The 26,233-nt window shown below is 63.9% G+C and overlaps 1 protein-coding gene across 3 annotated transcripts in view; it reads right to left on the bottom strand.

Moving 5' to 3' along the window:
- RASGRF1 (Ras protein specific guanine nucleotide releasing factor 1) overlaps positions 1-26,233 on the bottom strand; it is a 109,056-nt gene that overhangs the window by 39,343 nt on the left and 43,480 nt on the right. For 2 of the 3 annotated variants that reach the window (XM_075896777.1, XM_075896778.1), the window contains 11 exons: positions 25,187-25,266; positions 24,703-24,896; positions 22,808-22,917; positions 20,814-20,932; positions 18,477-18,637; positions 16,645-16,708; positions 12,301-12,437; positions 10,193-10,275; positions 8,511-8,759; positions 3,932-4,302; positions 1,200-1,325 (listed from right to left, as the gene is read on the bottom strand). In XM_075896777.1, coding sequence (XP_075752892.1) covers positions 1,200-1,325; positions 3,932-4,302; positions 8,511-8,759; positions 10,193-10,275; positions 12,301-12,437; positions 16,645-16,708; positions 18,477-18,637; positions 20,814-20,932; positions 22,808-22,917; positions 24,703-24,896; positions 25,187-25,266 — 1,694 coding nt within the window. Of the gene's footprint in view, positions 1-1,199; positions 1,326-3,931; positions 4,303-8,510; positions 8,760-10,192; positions 10,276-10,759; positions 11,113-12,300; positions 12,438-16,644; positions 16,709-18,476; positions 18,638-20,813; positions 20,933-22,807; positions 22,918-24,702; positions 24,897-25,186; positions 25,267-26,233 lie in introns of those variants that run through there. The other variant, XM_075896779.1, reaches the window with a different exon arrangement.

Raw genomic sequence — 26,233 nt, 5'->3', positions numbered from 1 at the left:
AGCGCCAGGTCCCGAGAGGGAATGGGGCCACATGCCTACCCCCGTGCGAGAGAAGCGAAGGTCCTGAGAGGGAACGGGGCCACGTGCCTACCCCCGTGCGAGAGGAGCGCCAGGTCCCGAGAGGGAACGGGGCCACGTGCCTACCCCCGTGTGAGAGGAGCGCCAGGTCCCGAGAGGGAACGGGGCCTCGTGCCAACCCCCCGTGCGAGAGGAGCGCCAGGTCCCGAGAGGGAACGGGGCCTCGTGCCAACCCCCCGTGCGAGAGGAGCGCCAGGTCCCGAGAGGGAACGGGGCCACGTGCCTACCCCCGTGCGAGAGGAGCGCCAGGTCCCGAGAGGGAACGGGGCCTCGTGCCAACCCCCCGTGCGAGAGGAGCACCAGGTCCCGAGAGGGAACGGGGCCTCGTGCCAACCCCCCGTGCGAGAGGAGCGCCAGGCCCCGAGAGGGAACGGGGCCACGTGCCTACCCCCCGTGCGAGAGGAGCGCCAGGTCCCGAGAGGGAACGGGGCCACGTGCCTACCCTCGTGCGAGAGGAGCGCCAGGTCCCGAGAGGGAACAGGGCCTCGTGCCTACCCCCCGTGCGAGAGGAGCACCAGGTCCCGAGAGGGAACGGGGCTTCGTGCCTACCCCCGTGCGAGAGGAGCGCCAGGTCCCGAGAGGGAACGGGGCCACGTGCCTACCCCCGTGCGAGAGGAGCGCCAGGTCCCGAGAGGGAACGGGGCCACGTGCCTACCCCCGTGCGAGAGGAGCGCCAGGTCCCGAGAGGGAACTGGGCCTCGTGCCAACCCCCCATGAGAGAGGAGCGCCAGGTCCCGAGAGGGAACGGGGCCTCGTGCCAACCCCCTGTGCGAGAGGAGCGCCAGGTCCCGAGAGGGAACGGGGCCTTGTGCCAACCCCCCGTGCGAGAGGAGCGCCAGGTCCCGAGAGGGAACGGGGCCTCGTGCCAACCCCCCGTGTGAGAGGAGCGCCAGGTCCCGAGAGGGAACGGGGCCTCGTGCCAACCCCCCGTGCGAGAGGAGCGCCAGGTCCCGAGAGGGAACGGGGCCTCGTGCCAACCCCCCGTGCGAGAGGAGCGCCAGGTCCCGAGAGGGAACGGGGCCTCGTGCCAACCCCCCGTGCGAGAGGAGCGCCAGGTCCCGAGAGGGAACGGGGCCTCGTGCCAACCCCCCGTGCGAGAGGAGCGCCCGCACACGCGCTACCTGAGGAGTTTTTGCACTTGACGGCTTTGGGAGTGGTTGGCGATTTCGTTGGGGAGGTCTCCGTTTCGGCTTCATCGCTCTGGTTTGGGTCCGTGTCCGACTCCTCCCGCACGGATACCTCGGAACCTGGAGAAAGCAAGGAGCTGGCTCAGGTTCCTCACGGTGACACAGCCAGGTTGGGAAGTCGCTGGGACCTGCCACCAAAGGGACTCGCAACCCTGCTTCCTTCAGCACCGGGCCCCCGAGAGCCACACGCACCAAACGCCTCTCGCCTGAGACACACGGGTGGCTTTCGTTTGTCCTAAATCCTCACCTGTATGCGTGATTCGGCCGGCCCGTCTGGCCTGGGAATGCGCGAACCCCTCAGACAGCTCAGAGTCACGCAGCCCGTCGCTGTGTGAATAGTGTCACAAGTGTCCCCCGTGCAACAGTGCCCTCTTGTGACAGTAGCTCCAGCTGACGGTGCTCACAGGGTTGGAAGCTCTACACCATGGGTTCCCAAATTGGGGGGGCGTGAAGAATTTCCAGGGGGGGCACGAGGCGACTCAGCCCCTCCCCCCTCAAATCCCGCCTGCTAAATTTTGCTGCTATTTTTGTTTTTCGGCCCCGGTCAGGTCCTTTTTTATTGTTTTGCTTAACAAGTTTTGCTGCTATTTGGGGGGGGGAGGGCGTGAGGGTTTCTCAACAATCAAAAAGGGGACGTGATGTCGAAAAGTTTGGGAAGCGCTGCTCTGCACTGACACCGCTGTGTCCGGCTCCGACGAGGGCTCCGATTAATGGCGGCGAATCTGGTAACTGAACTGCTGAGCCGGCCAACAGAACCCCGAGCACAGAGCACTTTGTGCGCTCAAATGAACATTCGCACGGAGCAGACGACGTGCGCACAACCGGGAGTGTCCTCGGGAGAGCAGGGCCCAGCGTGCACACCTGAGCAACGGAACGTCTGCTCGTTAAACACGGAAACGCTTTCCTAGGGAGCGCCCGAGTGAAGGATGGGAATGTCTAATGGTTAGAGTGGCCAGCCAGGGATGGCCGGTGGCATGGCCGGGTGTTCCCAACCCAATGAAAGTGCGGCTGGCTCTAGAAGGAGCATATGGACATTGGGAGCAATTCGCTCTAGATCTGTCCTTCACTTTCTCAGCCACTCCCTTTCAGCAATGGTTTCTAGCCCTTCGCCGCCGGACTCTGAGCTGGTGTAAATCACAGAATCACAGGACTGGTAGAGCCCTCGGGAGGACATCGGGTTCCCTCCCGGCAGCACCCAGCACCGTCTACCCAGCCCTGACAGGTGTGTGTCCAACCAGCTCTGGAATCTCTCCAGGGATGGAGACTCCACAACTCCCTGGGCAACTTATCCCAGTGATTCACCCCGGACAGGCAGGAAGTTTTTCCCAATGTCCAACCTGAACCTCCCTGGCTGCAGTTTCAGCCCCTTGCTCCTCGTCCTGTCCTCAGAGGCCGAGGGGAACAATTGCCCCTCCTCCCTGGGACACCCTTTTGTGTACTTGAAAATTATTGGGGCTTCTCCAGGCTAAACACGCCCACGTCTGCCAGCGTTCTCCCCAGGCCGGGTGCTCTAGACCTTTCATTCTGTTGCCTGTCTCTGGGCTTTTCCCGCTGTGCCCCCCTCTTTCCCGCCAGGGCGTAGCTCCACGAGGCAGAGGCGATTGTGGCAAGGCCAAGACAGGAGTTTCCACTCAGCTACAATAAGCCGCCCCAGGCAGCAGGAACCCCAGTCCCCCCCCGTCCCCCCCGACAAGCTGAGACGGCTCGGGAGCACGTCCGAATGGCGACTCGACTGCCTCTCCCAGCGGCCCTGCTGCTGGCCGACCCTGCGCTCCGCCATGGAGCCGAGCGCCCCCGGCCCAACTGCGCTCTCCCCTGCACCCACAAGGGCCGATACCGCGGCTCCGCCAGTCGGATGGGGGGCAGGCCTGCTGAGTGAACGTGCCCCCGGCCTGTCCGTGCCAGGAGAGCTGGCCAACGTGGGGTGGGGGTCGGTCACATCCCCGGCACGGAGCAGGTTGAGGGGCTGGCGCTGTGTCGTTTGCCAGGCTCAGAATACCCGCCCCCTGCCGGGCCAGCAGCGTTCCCTTTCCACGTGTGGTGAGGCGAGGCAGTGTCCCCCCCGGCGTGGGCCTCTCCCTGCGGCGCCTTCTCTGGCCACGCTGTACTCCACGGGGTCTCCAGGCACCCGGGCCTCCCCACCAAGGAGGGGGTTAACCAGTAAGCATCACCCTCCCCAGGTCACGGTTAACCCACAGGGCTGGAGAACCCCCGGGGCTCGCTGTGGGCAAGGGCTGAGCCAGCCCAGCCGGAGCAACCCCCACCCGTGGCGGGCCCAGCCTGGCCGGAGCAATCCTCGGCTGCAGGGGGGGCGCTCGTGGGGTAACCGGTTAAACGTGGCATTAATGGATTAAGCAGGGCTTTACACCCTGCTCTCCCTGCCTCGGCTGTGGGGCTGAATGCCAGCACCCTGCCGGCCCGGCCTCTCTTCCCCACAGCCCCAGAGTGAGTGCGTTTGCCCCCATCCCTCTCCTGGCAGCAAAGACGTTTTCCTGGCCACGGCACGTGGCTCAGCTGGCTGCCTGGCCCCTGCGGCGGGTTATAAGCTCCTGTGAAGGCCACACACACTCCCCTTGGAGACAAGCCGGGGCCCGTTTCCACGACCTGCCTCTGCCCAGGTATCCGCGGTTCGCCTCACAGAGGCCTGCACGCCGCCCGGGACTGACCTGGCTTGCCCGGCGGCGTCTCCTCTGCTCTCTCGGCCGCAGCTTCCCCTTCGTCGGGGATTTTGTTGGGGTAGGTGCTGGACACGTACAGCTTGTTGATGTCCAGCGTGGTCTTGCTGAAGGGGGACATGGACGTGTACAGGCTTGCGTAGCCGTTGGAGGAGCAGCTCAGCGAGGCCAGGTCCAGGGCCTTGCCCCCCGTGATGATGGGGATGTTCAGGGACAGCTTCCGCCTCCGGCTCGGCGAGGACGACTTGGTGATGGAGAGCGGGGGCGGGGAGGAGAATTTCCGGTTTGCCCGCGGGGATTTGGGCGGCTCGCCGTACAGCAGCTTGGTGTTCTGGCTGCTGGCAAACAAGAGCTCCAGAGACCTGGGTGGAGACAAAAGTGGATTCCCATTTGTGCTGCCGTACGGCACGGCACTCGCTGCCCACGGGCAAGGCCTCTTCTCCTCCGTGCCGCGCCAGCAGTGTGCAGGGAACGCTGGGGCACAGCCCAGTGGCAGGGCTCCCGGACGGGCACGGAGCAGCCAGGCCGGCTCCCACTGCTCCCAGCCCACGGCTGCCGCACAGGGGAAGGGAGGCTGCAGCACTGGCTCTCCGCTTCCCCAGCCCAGCGACTCCGCTTCTCTGAGTCCCGAGGGGGGCTGGAAGGGACTCGAGAGGCCGTCAGGCCCAGGCCCAGGCCCCGTGCTGAGGCAGGACCGAGCAAACCTCAGCCAGCCTGATGGGGGTTTGCCCAACCTGCTCGGAGACCCTCCCATGCCGGGGCTTCCAGACCCCCCCTTGGCCGCCTGTTCTGGAGCTCGGCTCCTCCGAACCGCCGTCTCTCCTGCTGCAGAGAAAGGCTGGTCTCTCTGGCCCTGCCGGCGGAGCTCTGCCGCCAGGGAGCACCGGGATTGCACACGGGATGAAAAGGGCAGGGAGCAGCCCCCGCCCCGCGAGGCCTAACTCGGACACACAGGCCTGGGCTGGCCCCGCGCTAAGGACCCAGGAGATGGGTGGGCTACGGGGACGGGACTCACAGAAAGCGAGCGGCCGAAGCGCGGACCCTTGGTGCAAACGCTCCTCCGTCCCCCATGAGATGCCGTGGACCAGCCTGTTCTGAGGGACGTGGAAAAGGGGGGGAGGGAAGAGTTGCCATTCGTGGCAACTTCCCTGTATCCTCCCTCCAGGCTCCACCCAGGGCAACAAGCCCAGGCCTGTGGCACCGTGGCTGTCATTGTCTCGGGCAGGCCCCCGGATTTCTCTCCCTTGACTGGGGACTGCTGGCCGGACAGCTCCCGGCCTGCACCGGGTTCCTCTCAGCAAGCCAGGCCCCAACTGCGCTGCGAGGCCCAGGGATAGCCCGGCTCCCGCAAGGGCTCTGGGCACTGGCCCGTCCTTCCACGCCCAGTCCGGAGGTTTTCTGTCACAAGTTCCAAGCCGCATTCGCCCAATGAACGGGCGAGCCCCTTGGTGTCCTCATGCAACAGGTGATCGCAGACAAAGGCACCGAAAGGCAGGCCCGGCCAGGAGACGTCGCCTCCCCCTGCCCCCAAGTATTTCCTGCCCCCCCCCGAGCTGTATTTGCCGAGTGCCGGGTTTCAGAGCTCCGACGCTCCTAGCACGTCCCGGGCTTCCCCTCGGCCGCGTCTCCTCCTTGGAGACTCCCCAGTGTTCCCACGGCAGCCCGGGCGCCCTGGCCTTTCGAATGCGAGGCGCTCCAGGGAGAGACAGTGAGGGCTGCCCAGGGCAAGGCAGGAGACTAACCCGTTGGCAGGAGAGGGGGCGGCGACGCTAGCTGATTCAAATACGACCAGGGGGGTCACTGTTGCAACCACTGGTCTGTGTTGGCACCAAACTCGTGCAGGGCAGGGTCTCTGGGAAGGCTCCGCCTGGCTGGGGGGGTGATGCCATTCACATGCAGGGGCCATTGCTGGAGGTGGCATGAGGAGCGCTGGCTCTGCCCTGGTATTTCAGTGTTTGATTCTGGGACGCGCTGGCGGGGCGCTGGGCCGGCCCATGGCGCAGGGACTGGGTTAGTGGAATAGCAGCACGTGGCTGCCAAGGGGCCCCGGGAGGCTCCAGTCCCCATCCGAGGGGCCTTCCTGGGAACGCTGAGCAGCATGTGGGAAAAGGCGCCCCGTGCAAAGGGCCGAATGGGGCACAGCCTGCCTGCCTCCAAACTGCAGCTCCTTGCTCCTCCTAGCACTGGAAGGGACCTTGAGAGGTCAACGAGTCCAGTCCCCTGCCCTCCCGGCAGGACCTGGTACCATCCCTGACAAATTTGCCCCAGATCCCTAAATGGCCCCTCAAAGATTGAACTCCCAACCCTGGGTCTAGCAGGCCAATGCGCAAACCACTGAGCTATCCCTCCGCCCCAGGGATCCCGCCACAGGGCCGAGGGCAAAAGCGGCCTGGAAGCCCTCCACATCGCCCTGACCCGGCGTCTCGCCTCTGGCGGAGCTTCGCTAACTGCAGCGCTAACGAGGCCTGGACGACCCACCCCAGGAGGACGTGCCCCAGAGACGTGCCCGAAGCCGGCAGTTTGTTCTGCTTCGGCGGCCGGTATTTGATTCCTTTAGCTAGTTCTAACACTCAGGAGGGATGTAAAACCCTGTTTCAAATGGCACCGGCTAAACGACACGTGTAACCGGTTAGCCGGCCTGGCCCGGTGGGCCTAACTCGGCTGGGGGCTGCTCTGGCCTCGCCGGGCGCCGATTAATCGGTTACCTACTGACGTACCTAACTCTCCCCTTCCTTTCCATGAACAGGCCTTTCACTGCTAGACAGGACAGGGTGGGCACGGTCTGCCCGTGGGGGAAGACTCCGAGTTACATATTGACGGGGGAGGGGGCTGGTCCTTTGTGGCTTGCACCATCCCTCGTCTGTCCAAGGGGGGCGGCGGCTGGGGGCACAGGAGCTGGCGCGTCTGAGGGGCTTGCTTGGGTGGCTCCCAGCTGGCCGGGAGGAGCAGCCGGGCTCCGCAGGACTGGTGTTCCCCCGGTCTTGGGCGGTGGCAGCCAAGTGTCTGAGCAGTTCACCCTGAATGAGATACTCTCCGCACCAGGCAGGCCTAGTGACGGGTAACTGGGCCGGGGTCACTGGCATCGATCAGCTCGAATCCTGTTCTCCCCCCACTGACCTCTCGGCAGCCAACCCGAGCGTGTGCCACGGCTGAGCCGGAAGCGGGGGCCAGGCGAGAGGGGGGCAGGGGAGCCCAACCAGCATGCGTCTCCGCCAACAGCCCCGCTGCTCCAGAGGCAGAGACCGAGAAATGCAGGCGTTAGGAGAACCCCTCCCTTCTTTCCCTGGGCCCCGTCCAAGCGTTGACAGCGTAGGGGGCGGTTACACGTGGAAATGGTGACCATAGCGGTGACCGTAATGTAATCGGATTTAACATCCCTGTGGTGGGCTAGATGGATCCCGGATCCTTTGGTCTGGCCCTTATGTTCTGGGCATCCCAACAGGAGCCGTGTAACAGCAGCAGTGCTAAGTTGCGCAAGGAACTTAGAAGAACATCCCTGCAACCAAATGACATTTTGCAGAGGGGGCGTTCCTCTGAGATGTCCCAGAGAGGCTGGCCAAGCTACCGGGGAATTCACGTCTTGCCCAACACAGCCCAGCAGGAGCCCATGGAGAACCCGGGAACCCTGACTTCAGAGCCCCTCCGCAGCCCTGAGACCACACCCCTGCCCCCGGGCAGAAGGGCTGCCGGCCGTGCGGAGCTGAGACCACACCCCTGCCCCCAGGCGGAAGGGCTGCCGGCTGTGCGGAGCTGAGACCACACCCCTGCCCCCAGGCAGAAGGGCTGCCGGCCGTGTGGAGCTGAGACCACGCCCCTGCCCCCAGGCGGAAGGGCTGCCGGCCATGTGGAGCTGAGACCACGCCCCTGCCCCCAGGCGGAAGGGCTGCCGGCCGTGCGGAGCTGAGACCACGCCCCTGCCCCCAGGCGGAAGGGCTGCCGGCCATGTGGAGCTCAGACCACGCCCCTGCCCCCAGGCGGAAGGGCTGCCGGCTGTGCGGAGCTGAGACCACACCCCTGCCCCCAGGCAGAAGGGCTGCCGGCCATGTGGAGCTGAGACCACGCCCCTGCCCCCAGGCGGAAGGGCTGCCGGCCATGTGGAGCTGAGACCACGCCCCTGCCCCCAGGCGGAAGGGCTGCCGGCCGTGCGGAGCTGAGACCACGCCCCTGCCCCCAGGCGGAAGGGCTGCCGGCCATGTGGAGCTCAGACCACGCCCCTGCCCCCAGGTGGAAGGGCTGCCGGCCGTGCGGAGCTCAGACCACGCCCCTGCCCCCAGGTGGAAGGGCTGCCGGCCGTGCGGAGCTCAGACCACGCCCCTGCCCCCAGGCGGAAGGGCTGCCGGCCGTGCGGAGCTCAGACCACGGCCCTGCCCCCAGGTGGAAGGGCTGCCGGCCGTGCGGAGCTGAGACCACGCCCCTGCCCCCAGGTGGAAGGGCTGCCGGCCGTGCGGAGCTGAGACCACGCCCCTGCCCCCAGGTGGAAGGGCTGCCGGCCGTGCGGAGCTCAGACCACGCTCCTGCCCCCAGGCGGAAGGGCTGCCGGCCGTGCGGAGCTGCGACCGAGCAGCCTCACCTGGCCGGGATCGCGCTGATGGGTTTCTTGTAGATGGTGATGAGCTTGTCCAGGACGCCCACGGCCGTGGTGAACACCCGGTAGGAGTGCAGAAAGGTGTTGAGAAAGTCGATGCTGAGGAACCGCAGGTCCGTCAGCCTTTCCAGGAGCCGCTCCACGCTGGCGTAGCGGATCTGCAGGACCTTGCAGGAATTCATCGTTTTGCTGAACCGAATGTCGACGTCGTCACAGTACAAGCTGGCGTCAGACCTGCGGGGAGAGCCGGGCGTGAGGCCGCTGTGCCGGGTGGATACGCTGCCCCGGACGGAGCTACACGGGGCCCAGCGCAAGGCGCTTCTCGCGGCCCTAGGCTAACGTACTACGCCGGCTTTGTGGAGAGCCACGCAACCAACGCGCTGCCTGTGAGCTTCCCGGGGGCGGGGCGTGACCATCGCCACTCCCTGCGGGTAGAAACACCCCGGGAAAACCGAGAGCGCAGCAGGTCTGGCGCGTCTGCCGTGCAAGAAAGCAGCTGGGCAGAGCAGCCCCCGGCCCGGGTCGCCTGCGCCCCTACGTGCTGCCACGGGGACCACGGCTTCCCGCACAACCAGGCGCCTCAAAGAGGGCGCAGGACGGCCTCCCTGCGCAGGAACTTTTCCTGGGGAGGCAGAGGAACAGGCCCATGGGGCTCCCGCCCCGCGCCCTGCACGTTGGATACGAGGGAGAAAGCTGAGCCATCGCCCGGCCCTCCCCGAGGTCGCCCGTCTGCGGAGGGATGAACTGGACTCAGCCCGTCTGACCCTGGGAGCAAAGGCTCAGCCAAGAGGCCCAGTCCTGCTGGAGGGTGGAAACGTCCTGCCTCAGGATGCTGAGCGACTTGTACGGGGGGCTGCTGAGAGCCAACGACCCAAGTAGCCCTGGAGACCCCTTCAAGCCGGGGGCAGGCAGCCCCCCAGCGCTAGATACCAGATCCAGCCCCGGGCCTGGCAGGGCTGAGTGCCGGAGGCAAGCGACAGGGGCCAGGAAACACATGATGGGCGTCTGCTGGAAGATGTGCCCTCACAGAAGCACGTCCGCGGGCCTGGCCACTATTGTCCTGCTGTGGGGGGGGGCCTGTTTCCTTCCTCACCTTCCTCCCTCACTCCCGTCTCAGGTAGATCCTGAGTGGGCGCCGCTACGTCCGACGAGGGAATCGTCGTCCTGAGGCCCCGCGTGGAACCGTGCCAGTGGAAACACCCCCAGGCAGCCAGGGAGGGGAGCCCCATCGCCGCGGCACCGGCCCTCGCGTTTGTCTTTCCTGCCCGTCGCCCTTTCTTTTGAATCTCTTCCTTCCCCTTTCTTCAAGGCCTCTGCTCTTATCCTCTTGAAGCTCTGCCCTTCCCCGGCTTCCTCCCGCCTCCCTCCCCCGGCCCCGCGCAAACGCCCTCTCCCAGGACAAACCTGTCGGGCCCGCCCCTACGGTATCATCGTTACTGCGGTGCCGCAAGCAGGGCTGCACACGCGGCGCTCGCCTGCCCCTGATCTCGCAGGCACCGCTCCGCCGGCGGCCACCGGGGGCACTGTCAGGGGCTCGAAAGCTGCTCGTTTACGGGTCGCCCGGGAATTCTGCCGATGCGGGGCAGAGCTAAAGCAGGCTCCCGCGCAGACCGGCTGCCTTTGCGCCCACACGCAAAGCTGCCCCGCTCCCGGCAAAACGCACTTACTTGATCATCTGGGGAACGGTGACCTTGGAGTTCTCCTCGAATGCGTTCATCATGAGGCCGTTGCAGCGGATATTGTCTACGCACTGAAACACAGGAGGGTGGGGGCAAGGAGGCTGAGTGACACCGGCAAGGGAATTCGTGTCAAGCGCCGAGACAGTTTGATCAGTCGCTGACATCACAGCCTAGGAGACAGGGACGCTGAGCTAATCCAGACGGGATCCATCCTCTGCCGGGGCCATTTGCCGTGAAACAGAGGCTGGAAATGTGGCTTTCTTCAGCGACGGATGGAAATAAATACGGGGTGAACAAGGGGAGAAGAGTCCATGCCCAGTCCAGTCGCGAGCGGAGATGTGACAGGGAGCTGCACAAATCAGCCGTTCTTCTGTGCAGGATTTGGCGAATTTAGAATGGAACTGAGCCGGACCGGGCCAAGCCACGAAATGCTCTCTCTGCCCCGCTGTTCTCCGAGTTGAACTCTTCCAGCCCCCTTCTCCTCCCAGATAGCCAGGCAGACACTCACGTGGGCGTTTTAGCGCCCTACTCCCTCCGCCGCTGCCTGTTACGTACCACATGCAGGGTTGCTGCCGCCGTGTCGGAGCCAGGATATTAGCGACACAAGGCGGGAGAGAGAACCTCCTATTGGACCAACTTCTGTTGGGAGAAACAAGCGTCCAAGCTACCCTCCTGGTCTTTCTCACCAACAGAAGTGGGCCCAAGAAAAAAGGTTTCCTCTCCCCCCTTGTCTCGGATATTTACGATGGCATGCAGCCTCTCTCCCCCTGTGCCCCACACCCCGCGGATCTAGGGGTCCTGCCGAGAGCGACCCAGGGAAGCTATGCTCTGAGTTAAAGTTACTCAATGGCTTCCTCCCTGAAGGCCATGAGACACTGCCCAGCAAAAAGGTGGCAGAGAACAAACTATTCTAAAACTCTGCCCTAGAAATCATTCACTCTGCCCCCGCCTCTGCCCGCTCCCCTGCCCCCGCCCCGACGAGCAGCACACACACGGCACGTTACCGCATGGACCCAGCTCTCCACTTCTTTGCACCTTGCAGCATCACGATCACTCTGCAGTGTGAGTGCAAAGTCGGGTAAATTGCTGCTGCAGGTGGGTGTGAGGGGGAAAGTCCAAACTGGTTATGCTTCTTTTGCATATATGTAAATGAGCCACTAGTTGCAAGGGAATGGACGGTTGGGCTTGGACTTTTCAGCTTAGAAAAGAGGAGACTAAGGGGGGATATGATAGAGGGCTATAAAATCAGGACTGGTGTGGAGAAAGTGAATAAGGAAATGTTCTTTATTTATTCCCACAAAATAAGAACTGGGGGTCACCAAATGAAATGAATAGGCAGCAGGTTTAAAACAAACAAAAAGGCAGTTTTTCTTCACACAGTGCACAGTCAACCTGCGGAACTCCTTGCTGGAGGATGTGGTGAAAGCTAACCGGGTGCAAAAAAGAGCTAGATGGATTCATGGAAGTTAGGTCCATCAATGGCTATTGGCCAGGCTGGGTAGGAATGGTGTCCTGGCCTCTGTTTCTCTGGAGGTGGGTGAAAGGGGAAGGATCACGGGATGATTCCCTGTTGTGTTCCCTCCCTCTGGGGCACCTGGCCTTGGCCACTGTGGGCAGACACCATACTGGGCTGGATGGCCCTTTGGTCTGACCCCATCTGGCCGTTCTTATGGGCCAATATTCCTTATTCCAAGCGGAACAGACCCTGAGTTTAGCACTGATTTACTCACACCTCTGCTGTGTGCGTGTGAACCGCAGCATGGCCAGAAAGCCCAAGTGAAACAAAACCAAAGAAGAATGATTAATAATTCACAGGGCACTTTCTCCTAATGCCCTAGCATTACTTTCCTGCTTCAGCCTCACGTCCCCCTGGTGGCTCCAGTGTTAACAACAGGAAAAGCGACGTATAGAAAAGTTCATGCAAATGTTCTCCAGCTGAGATGCCTGAAGTCAGGCATTATCCCCAAATTACTGGCCTGATTACAGAGGCTGTAAGCAATCTGCAGCTGCCATGGAAACCCAGCTGGTCTCTGAACCTGGCCCACCTGGGGAGCTGCCCAAATATGGAAGGGCTTTGTTACTTGATTTCCTCTTACCTGACTGATGTCACTGGTCCACGCAGCCTTTTCTTGCCTGGACGATGCCACCAGGATGACAGTGAAGGAGGGAGAATCTTTTGGTTCCACAACAATTTTGAAGTCGAGATGGTCTATGTCTTGCCCGGATGCCTTTGCTTGGTAACGGACAAGATAAACAAGCAGCGTCAGGTTGGCGGAGTTTTTTCTAGGGCCGTTTCCAATAGGGTTGCAAACAACATTTTTGTTTGGCCGCAGCACGCACAGCCAACCCTGCAGGGCATCCAAATCCACGGCCTACGCTTCCCCCCGGGCCACGAATCACCGACTCACAGAGCCTCCACCTTGCTGCTCCTCCTCGCGGCTGCCAGGGGCCTCCTGACGGGAGAGCTGGAACCGCCGGGGGGTTGTGCTTTCCCGCAGAGAGAGCAAGCCCCTGTTTTCAGGCCGAATGGCTTTTCGGCAGAGCCTAGCCCCGGCTGGATGGCACGTGTGTGTTCCAGGGCAGGAGCCTTTGAACGCCGCGCACCATCCAGTCCAACATCTCTGGCATCGCGTTAGCATCACTGGCCCAACCCTGCTGATTGCGCTCACACAGAAGAACCGGGGGACACGTGCGGCCCCATGCGTCCGGGTCTCACAGCCACTGTCTTTGGCCAGGTCTGTCCTTACCTAGCCCCCAAGAACTGGCTTATCTTGGGTTTATCCCCCCGCCCCGGGTGTGACCTGTTGCCGTCCTGAGCGACGTATCCCCCAGACAGACAGGAAAGAGGGGCATGCGGAGCCTGGGAGCCACGGGGGTGGGAGGGGGACCCACAGGGACTTGTGGGGGAGTGGAGGGGTGGGCGGTGACCCCAGGAGGTGCAAGGAGGCCTTTCGAGGCAGCAGGGCAGGGGGCTCCCTACTTTTAGATGAAGGAACAGCGAGAAAGAAGATGACAATGTCCCCGCGAAGGGGCAAAGCGCCAGGCACCTCTGCCAGCTGCTGCTGCCCCAAAGGGCGCTGGCCGGCAAAGGAGCAGTACCCAGGGACGACACCCTCCACATTCCCCAGCTCCCTAACAGGCCACAAGCACCACCTCTGGCAGAGCGCCCACGGCAAGGCTCTTCCGGCCGGGGGGAGGGAAAGGGGCGAGAACAAGCCAAGTGGCTGCTACAAGCAGCTCGGCCCCCGTAGCCCATGGGCCCGGAGAGCCGTGCAGCAGCCCTCGGCATTCCCCAAGCTTCGGGGCCACGCCAGTGGGCGGGGACAAGGTTACAGGCGGGGCCGAGACGGGGCTAGCGCCACGGCGCTTGTCACTTTACTGGATTTTGAAGAGAGCAGCTGTACCCATGGGGGGGGGGGTGTTTGCCCCAAACGTTGGCACAAAGGGGGCCATGTGAGGTGTCAACTGAAAGCTTATTTCCTTCTGAGTCTCTATATGCTAGTCATGTGATTGCATAATGTCTGGGTGTGGAGTTACAAACATGGACTCTGTGGTGATGCTGAAAGATTCTCTGTCCGAGGCAGAGCACTGGGCCGGGAATGTTTGCCCATGGACAAGCTAATGAGCAAAGCTCTGGGGGACAATGGGCCTCTGGAGGCCAAAGACACACCTGGCCACTGGCCATGTGACTCCCTCCAGCTTGGAAGAAGCCAGGAGGGGATAGAAATAGGCCATGTCGCCGACTCCATCGGCGTGCTCAGCTCAGCTCTTCGTCCCAGAGGCAAGGGTGCCGGGTCGAGGAGCCGGGAAGAACTGTGGACCCATCCTGACGTAGGATGTGCACCAAGGACTTTTAAGCCAGTAGCTGTAACATCTCTGCTAGAGCCTGCACTGAGAACTGGGAGATTCGATGCATGTCATGTAGGATCCTTTAACAACCTCACTCTCATGCTTTTCTTTCTTGTAGTAATAAACCTTTAGATGTTAGATGCTAAAGGATTGGCCCAGCGTGATTTGTGGGTAAGGTCCAGAGGGTAAATTGACCAGGGATCTGTGGCTGGTTTCTTGGAACCGGGCAGAACTTGTTTGGGGAAGGTGAGATTGGGCTCTAAAACCCCTCACCTGTGGGCAGGCCCGGGGCCATCTGGGGCACGGATATTGCTGGGGTTTCGGAGGGGTTTTGCTTGCGAGGTTTCTGGCTGGCCAGGCAGGCAGCTGAAGCGCTCTGTGGGGCTGGTGTGTGGCCTGTTTGGGAAGGTCTCCACTCTGGGGGCTATAGAGAGTCCCGAGTTTGAGGAATTCACCCTGAGCGGACGCCCTCGGCTGTGCCCAGACCCGTCCCGTCCCAGTGCTGGAACAGGATGTGTGTCAACGCCAGTCTGCAGGGGAGGGGCCAGCTGGCTCGTGCACAATCGGTACCCACAGTCGCTGCCCCCAGAGTGCTGGGGCCAGCCCAGCAAGGGGAGACTCAAGCCTTCACAGCCACCGGGAGCTTCGACGTTCGGGGGACCCATTTCCGATGCCGACGGCCCGAGGTGCTGGGCGCCCAGAACTCAAACCAGAACGAATGGGACGCAGGCGCCCCAGGCCACACACGTTGGTACCTTGACACAGTGCCTAACGCTGCCACAGCCCAAGCTGAGCGGCGAGTTTGGAGAACGTGTTTGGCTCCTGGACTCGCGCCCCAAGTCCGAACACTAGATGTGCAGCTGGCATTAGCGGCCGAGGCTGCCATGCAGCTCTCGTTTTTATCAGGAAGACAGAAAAGTGTTGGGAGCAAGACACGAGAAGTCGTTCTCCTGCTTTGCTCTGCTCTGCTCTGCGCTGATCAGGCCGCAGTTGGAGTCTTGTGTCCAGGTCTGGGCACATTTCAGGAAAGATGCGGAGAAATTGGAGAGGGTCCAGAGAAGAGCAACAAGAATGATGAAAGGCCCAGAGAACATGACCGATGAGGAAAGACTGAAAGAACTGGGCTTGTTTAGTTTGGAAAGGAGAAGACTGAGGGGACATGAGAGCGGTTTTCAAGTATCTAAAAGGGTGTCACAAGGAGGAGGAAGAAGAATTCTTCTCCTTGGCCTCTGAGGACAGGAGAAGAAACAAAAGGCTTAAACTGCAGCCAGGGAGGTTGAGGTTGGACATTAGGAAAAACTTCCTGCCTGTCAGGGTGGTTAAACACTGAAATAAATTGCCCAGGGAGTTTGTGGAATCTCCATCCCTGGAAATATTCAAGAGCAGGTTAGACAGACATCTATCAGGGATGGTCTAGGGCAGGGCTACTCAACTTTGGAAGCCCCGGGGGCCACAATGATACTTACAGCACATGCCGAGAGCTGCAACTTAAGTGTGGTTGCATATACATGCAAATATATGCAAATATACGGAAATAGCTTCTTTCACACTGACGGGCATGAATACAAAGATTACGCCTTAAGCCGCGGCGCCGGACCCAACCGTGGCCAGGGTGAGCCAGTCAGCACCTCTCGGGCTCTGCCCACAAGGCTAAGCAGCCAGCACGTCCCACAACGCCCCGGCGCTCCCGGCACCTCCTCCCTTGGGGCTACATACAGACGCCAGCACTCTGCACCCGCCTGTTCCAGCCAGCCCGTCCGCTTGCGCCTTTCAGCACTCACGCTGCCTGGAAGACACCTCGCCGCTGTGCAGCGTGTCCCCGGTGAAGGCCACGTTCAAACGGTCCCACCCACAGGCCGTGTGCTGAGCCCTACCCAAACCCAGACCAACGGGCGGTGTGCAGCCTGTGGCCGCGTGTAGAGTGGTCCTGGTCTCGGCAGTGCGGGGTCTCGACGCCTCGCGAGCACCCTTGCGCTTCTAGTGCTCTAGGACTCCATGACTGGACCTCGGGAATTTCATGACAAAACCGGTGAGTACAGCAGGGCTTGCCGCAAACCCAGAGCAGCCTGGCTCCGTTAGACCAGCAACCCAGCGAGGCGGCAGGAGCTTGGCTGCCTTTGGAAGATTATATTCACGGAGACGTGCGTCAGTTTTGTTCCTGGCAGGCAGCTGGCCCCCATGCGCCTTGTTCGTGGTGCAGGGAGCGCCTGCCAGTGGATCACAGCCCCTGGGAATTATTCCTTCTTGGAATCTGCTCCACCAGCTTGCTGGCATTTGTGGTGGCACCCGCTATGGCTGGATTGCAAACCGACCCCGGCCACCGTTATCTGCCAGCAGGGCGGGCTGGTTGCCAGCAGCCCGGGGGTCACCCTGCCCGACTCCTGAGTCCTGGCTCTGGGAGCATTTCGCAGACTTTGCCCTGGTGGGGCAGGCGGCATCCAAGCCTACGTCACATACCCCATGTCTAGGGCAAGGGGAGCGCCGTCTCTCGGGGCACGAGGGAGGCACAAGGTGCCTGCCCACGCCCGGCGGGAACTGGTTTCTTACACGTGCACGTGGAATAACGGACGGGGGACTCAGCAGACACCTACTGTCCTCGTCGGTGCTCTCCTGCTCCTCCATCAAGGTGCAGTCTATGAGGGAGATGACGCCGTTCTGAAAGAAAGGCACCGAGGGAAGAGCGTGAGACTCGCCCGGGCACACGGCAGAGCGAGTGAGCGGGACACGCGGACAGCGCCTTTGCTTTCCCCACCCAGGCGTAGCAGCCCCCTTCCTGCAAACGGGAACCCCCCGGGATGACTCGGGGCCATAACCTTAATCACTTGCTCCAGCGTTTGCAGGATCGGAGCCTTCTCTGTTACAATTCCAAAGCAGGTTCCATCGCCAATCAGCTCTGTGCTTTGACTGGTAGACAAGTAATGAAATGCTTGGCAACGGCTGCTTTCCCTGTGCCACTGATCACGCTCGTTTGTTCAGACATTATTGAAATATGAACAGTAAATTAAGTTTCCCCACAAATCTGTTATGATCAGCGGCTCTTTGCCATGGACTGGCATCTCGCCAACGGGCGACGGAATGTCCCCAAAGAGCCGCGAGCTGCAAACATCCACCACCAAAAGCGGGAGTCTCGGGGTGGACGGGCGACGCCCGTCAGCGCTAGGTACGAACTGAGCGCTAATTAAAGCTTCCCACTGAATAAATTGTCGGTGTTCTTGCAGCAAATCACAAGTGACGCCTCTTGCCGAGAGCTCGTCGTTTTTATTTTAGACACGACACTGAGCTCAGGCCGGGATGTCCTGCCCTGCTGGCTCCCTCTCCACGCCCCCGCCGCTCGGAAACCGGCGCCTTCAGGCACCTCAGTCAGTGGGAACCGCAAAGGGGGGCTGACGGGGAAGACGCTCGCCTGTGTCCCAGGCCGGCTGCGTGTGGACGGCATGGGGACGGGCTAGCCAGTCGGGCAGGCCTGGCCCCCCACCTCCCGCCCCCCATATTCATTTGACTTTCCCAGCGATGCAGCAGACTCAGACGGCCAGACCCTCACAGGCAGCGGTGAAAGCAACTGAAAACCTCTGACAGGTCCCGTCCTAGCGCAACCCGGCCCTGCCGGCTCTTTCCACAGCTCAGCCAGCTCTGCCGGAGCTCCCCCGACTGCCCCTCTGCTCCCCGGAATTCAAGTGCCCAATTCCCGTGGGGAGAGCAGCAGTTCGGGGGGCGTCCCATGGACTCTCCACGGCCCTGCCGCGCCGCAGAAGGGAGAGCTCTGAGAACGAGGCTCTGGGGCGCCGGAAGGCTGCTCGTGGGGACGCTCTCGCCCCACTCTGGCCGGAGAGATGTCGCCTGGCGCCTGGATGGCTTTGTAGTCCCACGGTGGGTGACGGCAGGGCCCTGCCCCCAGCCCCGCCCCTTCTACCAAGGCCCCACCCCATGGGAGCTAGGCCTCCTCCCCCAGCACCACGAGGTGGGGCGTCGTCGGTCCCAGCCTCCGCAGGCCCCAGAGCATGGGGAGGGCGGGCGCTGTGGGCAGCAACAGCACGCCTACAGCAGGGACTCTGGGGGCGGAGAATGGGCGGGGCCAGGCGGGTGGTTTGGAAGGCAACGCCTCCCCCTGCCTCGCACGCCCCTCCTCCCCTGCGTGGAGCTGCTTCCACTGCTGGAGGGGGCTAAAACTCACTAGGGAACATGCCAGCTGCATCCTTCCCTGCCCCCGGCCTGCGCTCACAGCCGCTCGCTTCCCCCCACCGGACGGCGCAAAGGCGGGTTCTGCACGCGCCATCACTCGAACGGGGGCTGGCGGAGGCTGGCTGGAAACGCCCCCCAGGAAGCACGGCATCGCTGGTGAATCACGTGAGGGGGGTTGCTGGGAGAGCCACCCCTAACTCCTGCCCCCCGCGCCGGTCTCCCCTCTGCCCGTGCCCATTCGCACCTTGGTTAAGTGTAATTTCCCCCCGGAGCCTCTTGTGCAGATAATTAAGTGCTTGGAGAAGAGGAAGCATTGTCTCTCGCCCTCTTTCTTCAAGGAGAGGGAGCCCAGCCGCCCTCTGGTGATCTTCCCTTTCTCCGACATCGGCACTTGGATGAGGGAGCCTGTGGGGGGGACAAAAATCCACGACTGGCGCTCGGTGCGTTTCTCCCAGCAGGGGTGTGGGCCTGTTCAGGACCCGCGGTGGGAGGCAGACGCGCAAGGCAGCGGGAGCACAAAGCAGCCGGATCCCTCGGGCAGGAGCCACGCGCGGCTATGGCACGTACGTCTCAGAGGTCCCGCGGGGCAGCAAGACCCAGCCAGCGCAGCTGTGAACTGGGAAAGTGGCTCAAATGAAGGCCCTGCCCCCCCCAGACCTTCCCACATCCCACGGTGGGGCTGCTGGGGCGTAGCACCTGCTGTGCTGCAGTCAGGGAGCGTGCACCAGGCCTGCACACCAGACATGGCGAGGCAGGGAGGAGAGGTGGGGTGGGGCAGCTGCAACCAGGGAGCTGGAAGAGCAGGCTTGGGTGGGGGCCTCAGGATCGCCCCCCAAGATCCTGCCAGCAGCAGGGGGTGGATTTCACAGCCTGCTCCCCACTTGGCACACAGGCTGGGCAAGCCCCTGCAGGCAAAGCGAGTTTCGCCGTCACCCCCCGCGGCGCTCTGCTGTCCGGAGACTCGCACGGGGCCGCGTGCAAAGCCCCTGCAGCCAAGCATGCTCCTCCGGCTCCTGCCCCGGCACTTCGGGCGCCACGTGGCGAGAAGGGGGCCCTCGGAGGCCAGCTGGAGCGCCTTGCTACAAGCCCTTTACCCTCCGCCTCATCCAGCGCCACACACGGCCCGGGCTGCTAGCACAGAGCAAGGGGCAGAGGGAGAACCCAGGAGCTGCAGAGGGCAGCAGGACAGAGGGCGGCCCTGGGGAAACCATCTACCAGGGGTAGGGAGAATTCCTGCAAGAGCCCCTTGGGGGGGGGCTCCCCAGGCCCTGTCTCCTGCTCCCGGCGACCACCCGAGCCTGGCTTGACCCCAGCGGAGGGGAGTGTCTGTGGCAGCCCCCTGGAGAACAGCAGCGGCTCACTAGGGCTGTGTCTACACCTCAGAGGTTTTCCCAAAAACACTTCACTTCCGGCCACACTGCAATCGCGTTCTTTCGAGGAAAAAAAATGGAAAGAGCAGAGGGGCTTTCCCGGCGTCGGGAACCTCTTTGGACGAGGAAGAAGCCCTTTTCCAAAGAGCTTTCGGGAAAGGTGCGGGCGGACGGGGCCGGGGGAGTTCTTTCGGGAGAGGAGGGAAGAGGAAAAAGCACAGGTGCTCTGGTGGCCGCCTCGTCCATAGCAATCACGGCTGACGTGCGAGAGAGAGTCTGCTCAGTGGGGACACTAAGGCTGCGTCTAGACTGGCATGATTTTGCACAAAAGCGGCCACTTTTGCGCAAAATCTTGCCTCCTGTCTACACTGGCCGTGAGTATTTGCTCAAGAACATTGACTTTGTACTGTGCAAAATCAGTGGTTCTTGCGCAAATACTCTGACGCTCCCGCTCGGGGATAAGCCCTCTTGCACAAGTATTCTTGCACAAGAGGCCAGTGTAGACAGCCACGTTAATTTCTTGTGCAAGAAAACCCGATGGCTAAAATGGCCACCAGAGCTTTCTTGTGCAAGAGAGCGTCTAGACTGGCACGGACGCTTTTGCGCAAAAGCACATGGCAGTGTAGACGCTCTCTTGCAGAAAAGTTTTTCCGCTAAAAGTATTTGTGCAAAATCATGCCAGTCTAGAGGCAGCCTCTCTGTCGCAAAGCGGGTGGCTTTCTCGCTGCGCATGGGCAGTGCGGACGCGCTCTTCTGGAAGACGGTTTTTCGGAAGTTCTCTTCCAGAAAAGCTTCTTCCGACAGAAGCCTGCAGCACTCCTAGAAAGCGAGTGGGAAGCCCAGGCCAGGCTGGGCAACGGGGCTGTGGCACGGGAGGTCGTGCCGGCCGCACAAGCCCTGCCAGCTGTTCTGACCATGGGGGCCTGTCAAAGAGCAGCAGCCCCCAGCCATGGCACTTCTCCAGGCCACGACCAGTCCACAGGGCTGGGGGCTAAGCTGGCTCTCCACCCCCGGGCCTGCCACCAGAAAGCCAGGCTCCTGCCGAGCATGCGGCACTAGCAAACTCTGCTTGCTGCTGCCCACGTGCCAGGCTCGCAGAGCGGCCGCACACACGCCGGTTGGTGTCAGGAGCGAGTGGTCCCCGCGCTGTGCCCAGCCAGGCAGCTCACCGGCCCCACGGGACGCCCGGCCAGGGGGCGCAAACCTTCTACCTTGTCTGACGAACGTCTGGCTGGTGTCCAGGAGAATTTCACACCCTTCGATAATCATCCTTTCTATCGCCAGATTCTTCCGAATGTTTTCCGTCTCGCTCACTTCGTCGTGCATGATCCTGGGGGGGGAGAGACCGTTGGAGCCAGGGGCCGTGCCCGAGGGCTGGCTACCACGGCGACGTTGCTCAGCGTGCTGGAGGGGCCCGTGCGGCTGAGATAAGGGAAGGCAAAGGGCGCAGCGCGGATCCCGGCCTGCCGGAGGGGACCCCGCTCAGCAGCCTGGAGCAGCTACGCTTCGAAATATTCCGATGTTGGCAGGTTTGGGAATTTCCGCTCTCGGTGGGAACTCGCCCACCCGGCGGGGCTCCGGGTGGGGGCCTCGCCCCAGGCAGCTCGTTTCTCTGGTTTTAAACCAGGTGGGTCTTTGCAGTTTTCCTCTCTCATGGTTTACCCCGGAGCAGGACGGAGACAGACCGGCCCGAGGCGGGGCCCGCACCCCAGAGAGGTGATGTCATTGGAAGAGCGGGCTGCTCCACCCCGCCCACTGGGCCCTCACGCTGTCATTGCGCCAGGTCTCAGAGCGTGTGTGTGGGGGGATGGGGGGGCGCTTCGGAGTGGTGTCCCCCATGCCGCGGGCGTGAGGCTGTCCCAGCCGGCAGGGGTACGGAACATCTGGGCATGGGGCAGAGGCCACCCTACATCCGCCTCCAACACAGGGCCTCTGGCTGGCCGGCCCGGGGGGAGCTGGACAGGGGTGGAGGCTCTGAGAGGCTAAACGTGGTGTCGGTGGGAGCCGGGACACGAATGAACAGAGCCAGCGCAGAAAGCTGCACTTCTCGGCCTCTGGAAGGCAAGCACTGGCCCCTGGGGATTCCGGGGAGCCCTTTGCCAAGGAAACCTCCAGAGCCTGCTGGGACAACGGAAGGGGCGAGGTCCCCTCGCAGCCGGCGTCCCCTGGCTCGGCCGTGTCCGCTGGAGCCAGCTGGAAAACGGAGACGTTGACGATGGGTTCGGGGGACGTTTCCGAACTGGAACGTCAGTGAGATGCCGAGTTTTGAACCTGACCTGTGAGCAGCGCAGCCGTGTTGGGGGACGCGGACGGAGGTGGGGAGGCGAGGGGCCCCAGCCGGCCCTGGAGAGGGCGCTCAAAGGCCCAGGGGCACAGCCAGCAGTTTGGGGAACCCTGGGGCTTTCCCCAGGGAGCCGGGTGACGGAGGCTATGCGGCCACGCACCACGCCCTGGAGCCTGTGGCAGCGCATCCCACCGGGCCCCTCCGGTACCGACTGACTCCTTGTGGGTGCTCCCCTCCCCCGACTCCAACCCACTCCGCCTGGGGCAGCCCCCTCTGCTGGCGTTGGCCCGTCCTGTGCTGTGGCGCTCTCCCCTCAGCCAGGCAAAGACAGGAGAGGAAGCCTGCGGCACCGGTCTCGGGGCTACCGGACACGTCACGCCAGCCCGACCCTCGGCCCCGGGCGCCAAGGCCTGGTCCGGCAAAGCAGCGAGGGGCGTGTCCGTGAGTCCATGGGGGAAAGGGCTGGCGTGCTTTGCGGGATCAGGGCCTGCGATACCTCAGCACCCCGAGCCCGTCGCCCCTGGCGGGGAGAGCTAGCGACAGAGGCGCAGGCGGCGGGTGCAGGAGCGGTCAGGGCGTCCCCGCGTCCGCACAACGAGCACAATGGGGAACCTAAACCGCCACAGGCCCCTGGGGCCCCGTCCTTTCCCCTGCACCCAGGTACGCCTCGTGCTCCCGCTCCGTCCCCCGACAGCCTCAGCCCCCACAGCCCCAGGTGACACCGTGCGTTCGGCACACGGGCAGCCTCCGGGGGCAACGGGCCCGCCCGCCGTTCGCTCACTGGGGAGGGAAGGATTCGTCTGCCCCTCGGCTTCGCCTGTATCCCCCCCACCTCCACCTCTCCGCCAGGCAGCTCTGCGGAGACACGCCGCAGGCCGGGAGCGTGGGCAGGCGGAGGAATCGGCCCGGGACGGCTCTGACCTGGACAGCTCTTCTAGCTTGGACTTGGCGTAGTCCAGGCTGTTCCTCTCCACGTGCTCGTGGGGCGTGTGCGCCAGCAGCTCGTGCAGCGTCAGAATGTACCTGGGAATCTGAGGGGGCGCACGGTCAGCGGGAGCAGCAAAGCAGGGGTCACCTGAGGTGACGTGTGCGACACGGGGAGGTGGGGCCTCCCTTCTCGGCCCTCTCGGCCGCTCCCTAAAGCCGCGAGCACCCGGCCAGCCAGCCGGCCCCGAGCCCCACTCCTGCCAGCAGCCATGTGCTCCAGCCCTGCTCCAGCGCCGCCCCCTCCAGCGCCCTGTGTCCCCAGCAAGCCCGGCGTGACCAGACGTCAGACCCTGTCAGTCCAGGGACCGGCACTGAACTGGTTAACGGGGCCTCAACCTGGCCCTTCTGCAGCTCACGTCTCAGCTGGAGGCTTCAGGTCGACACTAACTCTCATGCCCCCGCCCCTCAGCAGTGGTGGGCAGGGGGCTCGCCGGGGGCCTGGGGACGCGGGAACGGCTCTCCTGTGCCCCCCGCTCGCCGGGGTCTGACAGGCGAGGGCAGCCCTGCCCAGCACTCACGCCCAGGGCGCTGAGACACACGGGGACAGAGCCCGGCAGCCAAGTGACGGGCCCGAGGATGAGACTAGGGATGTCAAAATCTCTTAAATGTAGTTAGCTGGTTAACCAATTCAAGGGGGCGGGCAGGGAGACGGCTCCACCCCCCGCGGGTTAACCAATTCAAGGGGGCGGGCGGGGAGGCGGCTCCACCCCCCACGGGTTAACCAATTCAAGGGGGCGGGTGGGGAGGCGGCTCCACCCCCCGCGGGTTAACCAATTCAAGGGGGTGGGCGGGGAGACGGCTCCACCCCCCACGGGTTAACCAATTCAAGGGGGTGGGCGGGGAGACGGCTCCACCCCCCACGGGTTAACCAATTCAAGGGGGCGGGCGGGGAGGCGGCTCCACCCCCCGCGGGTTAACCAATTCAAGGGGGCGGGCGGGGAGGTCGCTCCACCCCCCACGGGTTAACCAATTCAAGGGGGCGGGCAGGGAGGTGGCTCCACCCCCCACGGGTTAACCAATTCAAGGGGGCGGGCAGGGAGGTGGCTCCACCCCCCACGGGTTAACCAGAACCAGCGAACGGGGAGCCCCCCACCTCCCTGGACTAGACTCGTAGCAGATGAGGGTTGGAAGAGTCGAAGCCGGACCCGCCCCAGTGATAGCGTCCCTGCCCGGGGAGGGCCGGCTGGCTCTGCTGGCTGCCCGCTGGGGGCCAGGGGCGAATGAGGGGGCCTCGGGGGGGCAATCACTCAGAGCCCAGCCTCTGCGTCGTGTGGGCGAGGGCATCGAGCAGGGTGGCTCGCCCGGCTGAGGGGGACAGGCCCTCTCCCGGCCAGGGCTCCAGCGCCCTGCCAGACGGAGCAGAGGTCCCCGATGGCGCCGGGGACAGGGCGGTGTGAGGCAGGACTGGGAGGCTGGATCCCTGCCCGCCCCTCAGGGTTTGAGTGGCGGGAAGCCACTGGGCCGTGGCCAGGCGTGGCTGAGTGGTGCCGAGCTCCTCTTCTAACCAACCAGCCACCCCCCCTTCTCCACGCCCCCCCGGGGTCATTTAGAAGAGGAGCCCGGGAGGCCCAACGGCTCTGAGGAGCAGAGTGTTTTCTTGTGGCCTGCCAGCGCCTGCCACGGGAGCCCCACCCCTGCCCGCCAGAGGAGCTGCACCCCCGCCCGCCACAGGAGCCCCGCCTCCGCCCGCCACAGGAGCCCCGCCCCCGCCCGCCACGGGAGCCCCGCCCCCGCCCGCCACGAGAGCCCCGCCCCCGCCCGCCACGGGAGCCCCGCCTCCGCCCGCCACGGGAGCCCCGCCCCCGCCCGCCACGGGAGCCCCGCCTCACCTGGAACATGGGGTAGGTCAGGAAGGTCTCCAGCGTCCTCTCCTCGCAGTCCGGCTTGGCCTCGTAGTGCTTGAGCAGCTTGTCGAAGTCGCGGTTCTGCTTGCAGTGGGCCAGGATCTGCAGGCTGTACTGGTGGTTCCTCACAAACTCCTGGTAGATGTTCAGCATGGGCAGCAGGATGTCGAACAAATCGGCTGCAGGCGAGCGGGCAGGTCAGGGCCCGGGCGCTGGCTGCAAAGCCTGCGGCTCCCTCCCCCGCGCCCGGCCTGACTGTACCGGGCAGCACCTGACCCGTGTCCGCGTCCCACGCTCACGGGAGAGACGTTCCCCCTGGGGTCTGTGTCTGTACGGAACCGACGGAGGCCTGGGCGCAGCAATGGGCCACAATTCACTGCCGTGCGGGAGCAGAGCGCGCCCAGGAGGGAGAGGCCGGGCTCAGCGGAGCACGCGAAGAACATCCAACAAAGCAACAGCAGCTACTCACCCAGCACCAGCGTCGGCCAGCTCGAGATCCGGGCTTTCAGGCCTTGGTAAAAGATCTGGTGCAAAAACATGATGGTTTCACTGAAAGAGAAACCAAAGAGACGGCTGAACAAGAGCCAGTTACCGGACCCTTGCCAGATCCTGGCACTTCTAAGGGGGGAGGCCAGAAAAGCACCCTGCAAGGAGGAGGAGACGGAGGAGAGAAATCCCGCAGGGGGAGGAGGGGAAGAATCCTCAGGACTAGGGGATGAGAGAAGGAAGGGACAACGAGAGCCGATGAAGAGTTCACGTTTCCTTGTGGTGAGATGTGAATAGTCTCCTAGGTTCTGCACTGGAAGGGTTGGCCTGGCTGGGAAACACTGAAAATAAGCAACCAACGCCACGCCCGGGGTCAGCGCCCCACGCCACGCCCGGGGTCAGTGCCCCACGCCACGCCCGGGGTCAACGCCCCACGCCACGCCCGGGGTCAGCGCCCCACGCCACGCCCGGGGTCAGCGCCCCACGCCACGCCCGGGGTCAGCGCCCCACGCCACGCCCGGGGTCAGTGCCCCACGCCACGCCCGGGGTCAGCGCCCCACGCCACGCCCGGGGTCAGCGCCCCACGCCACGCCCGGGGTCAACGCCCCACGCCACGCCCGGGGTCAACGCCCCACGCCACGCCCGGGGTCAGCGCCCCACGCCACGCCCGGGGTCAGCGCCCAACGCCACGCCCGGGGTCAGCGCGCCACGCCACGCCCGGGGTCAGCGCCCCACGCCACGCCCGGGGTCAGCGCCCCACGCCACGCCCGGGGTCAGCGCCCCACGCCACGCCCGGGGTCAGCGCCCCACGCCACGCCCGGGGTCAGCGCCCCACGCCACGCCCGGGGTCAGCGCCCCACGCCACGCCCGGGGTCAGCGCGCAACGCCACGCCCGGGGTCAGCGCCCCACGCCACGCCCGGGGTCAGCGCCCCACGCCACGCCCGGGGTCAGCGCCCAACGCCACGCCCGGGGTCAGCGCCCCACGCCACGCCCGGGGTCAGTGCCCCACGCCACGCCCGGGGTCAGTGC

This window comes from Pelodiscus sinensis, chromosome 14, assembly GCF_049634645.1.
Source record: "Pelodiscus sinensis isolate JC-2024 chromosome 14, ASM4963464v1, whole genome shotgun sequence".
Lineage (NCBI taxonomy): Eukaryota > Metazoa > Chordata > Testudines > Trionychidae > Pelodiscus > Pelodiscus sinensis.
The sequence above is the reverse complement of the archived record's forward strand: the minus strand, read 5'-3'. Positions and strand labels throughout refer to the sequence as shown.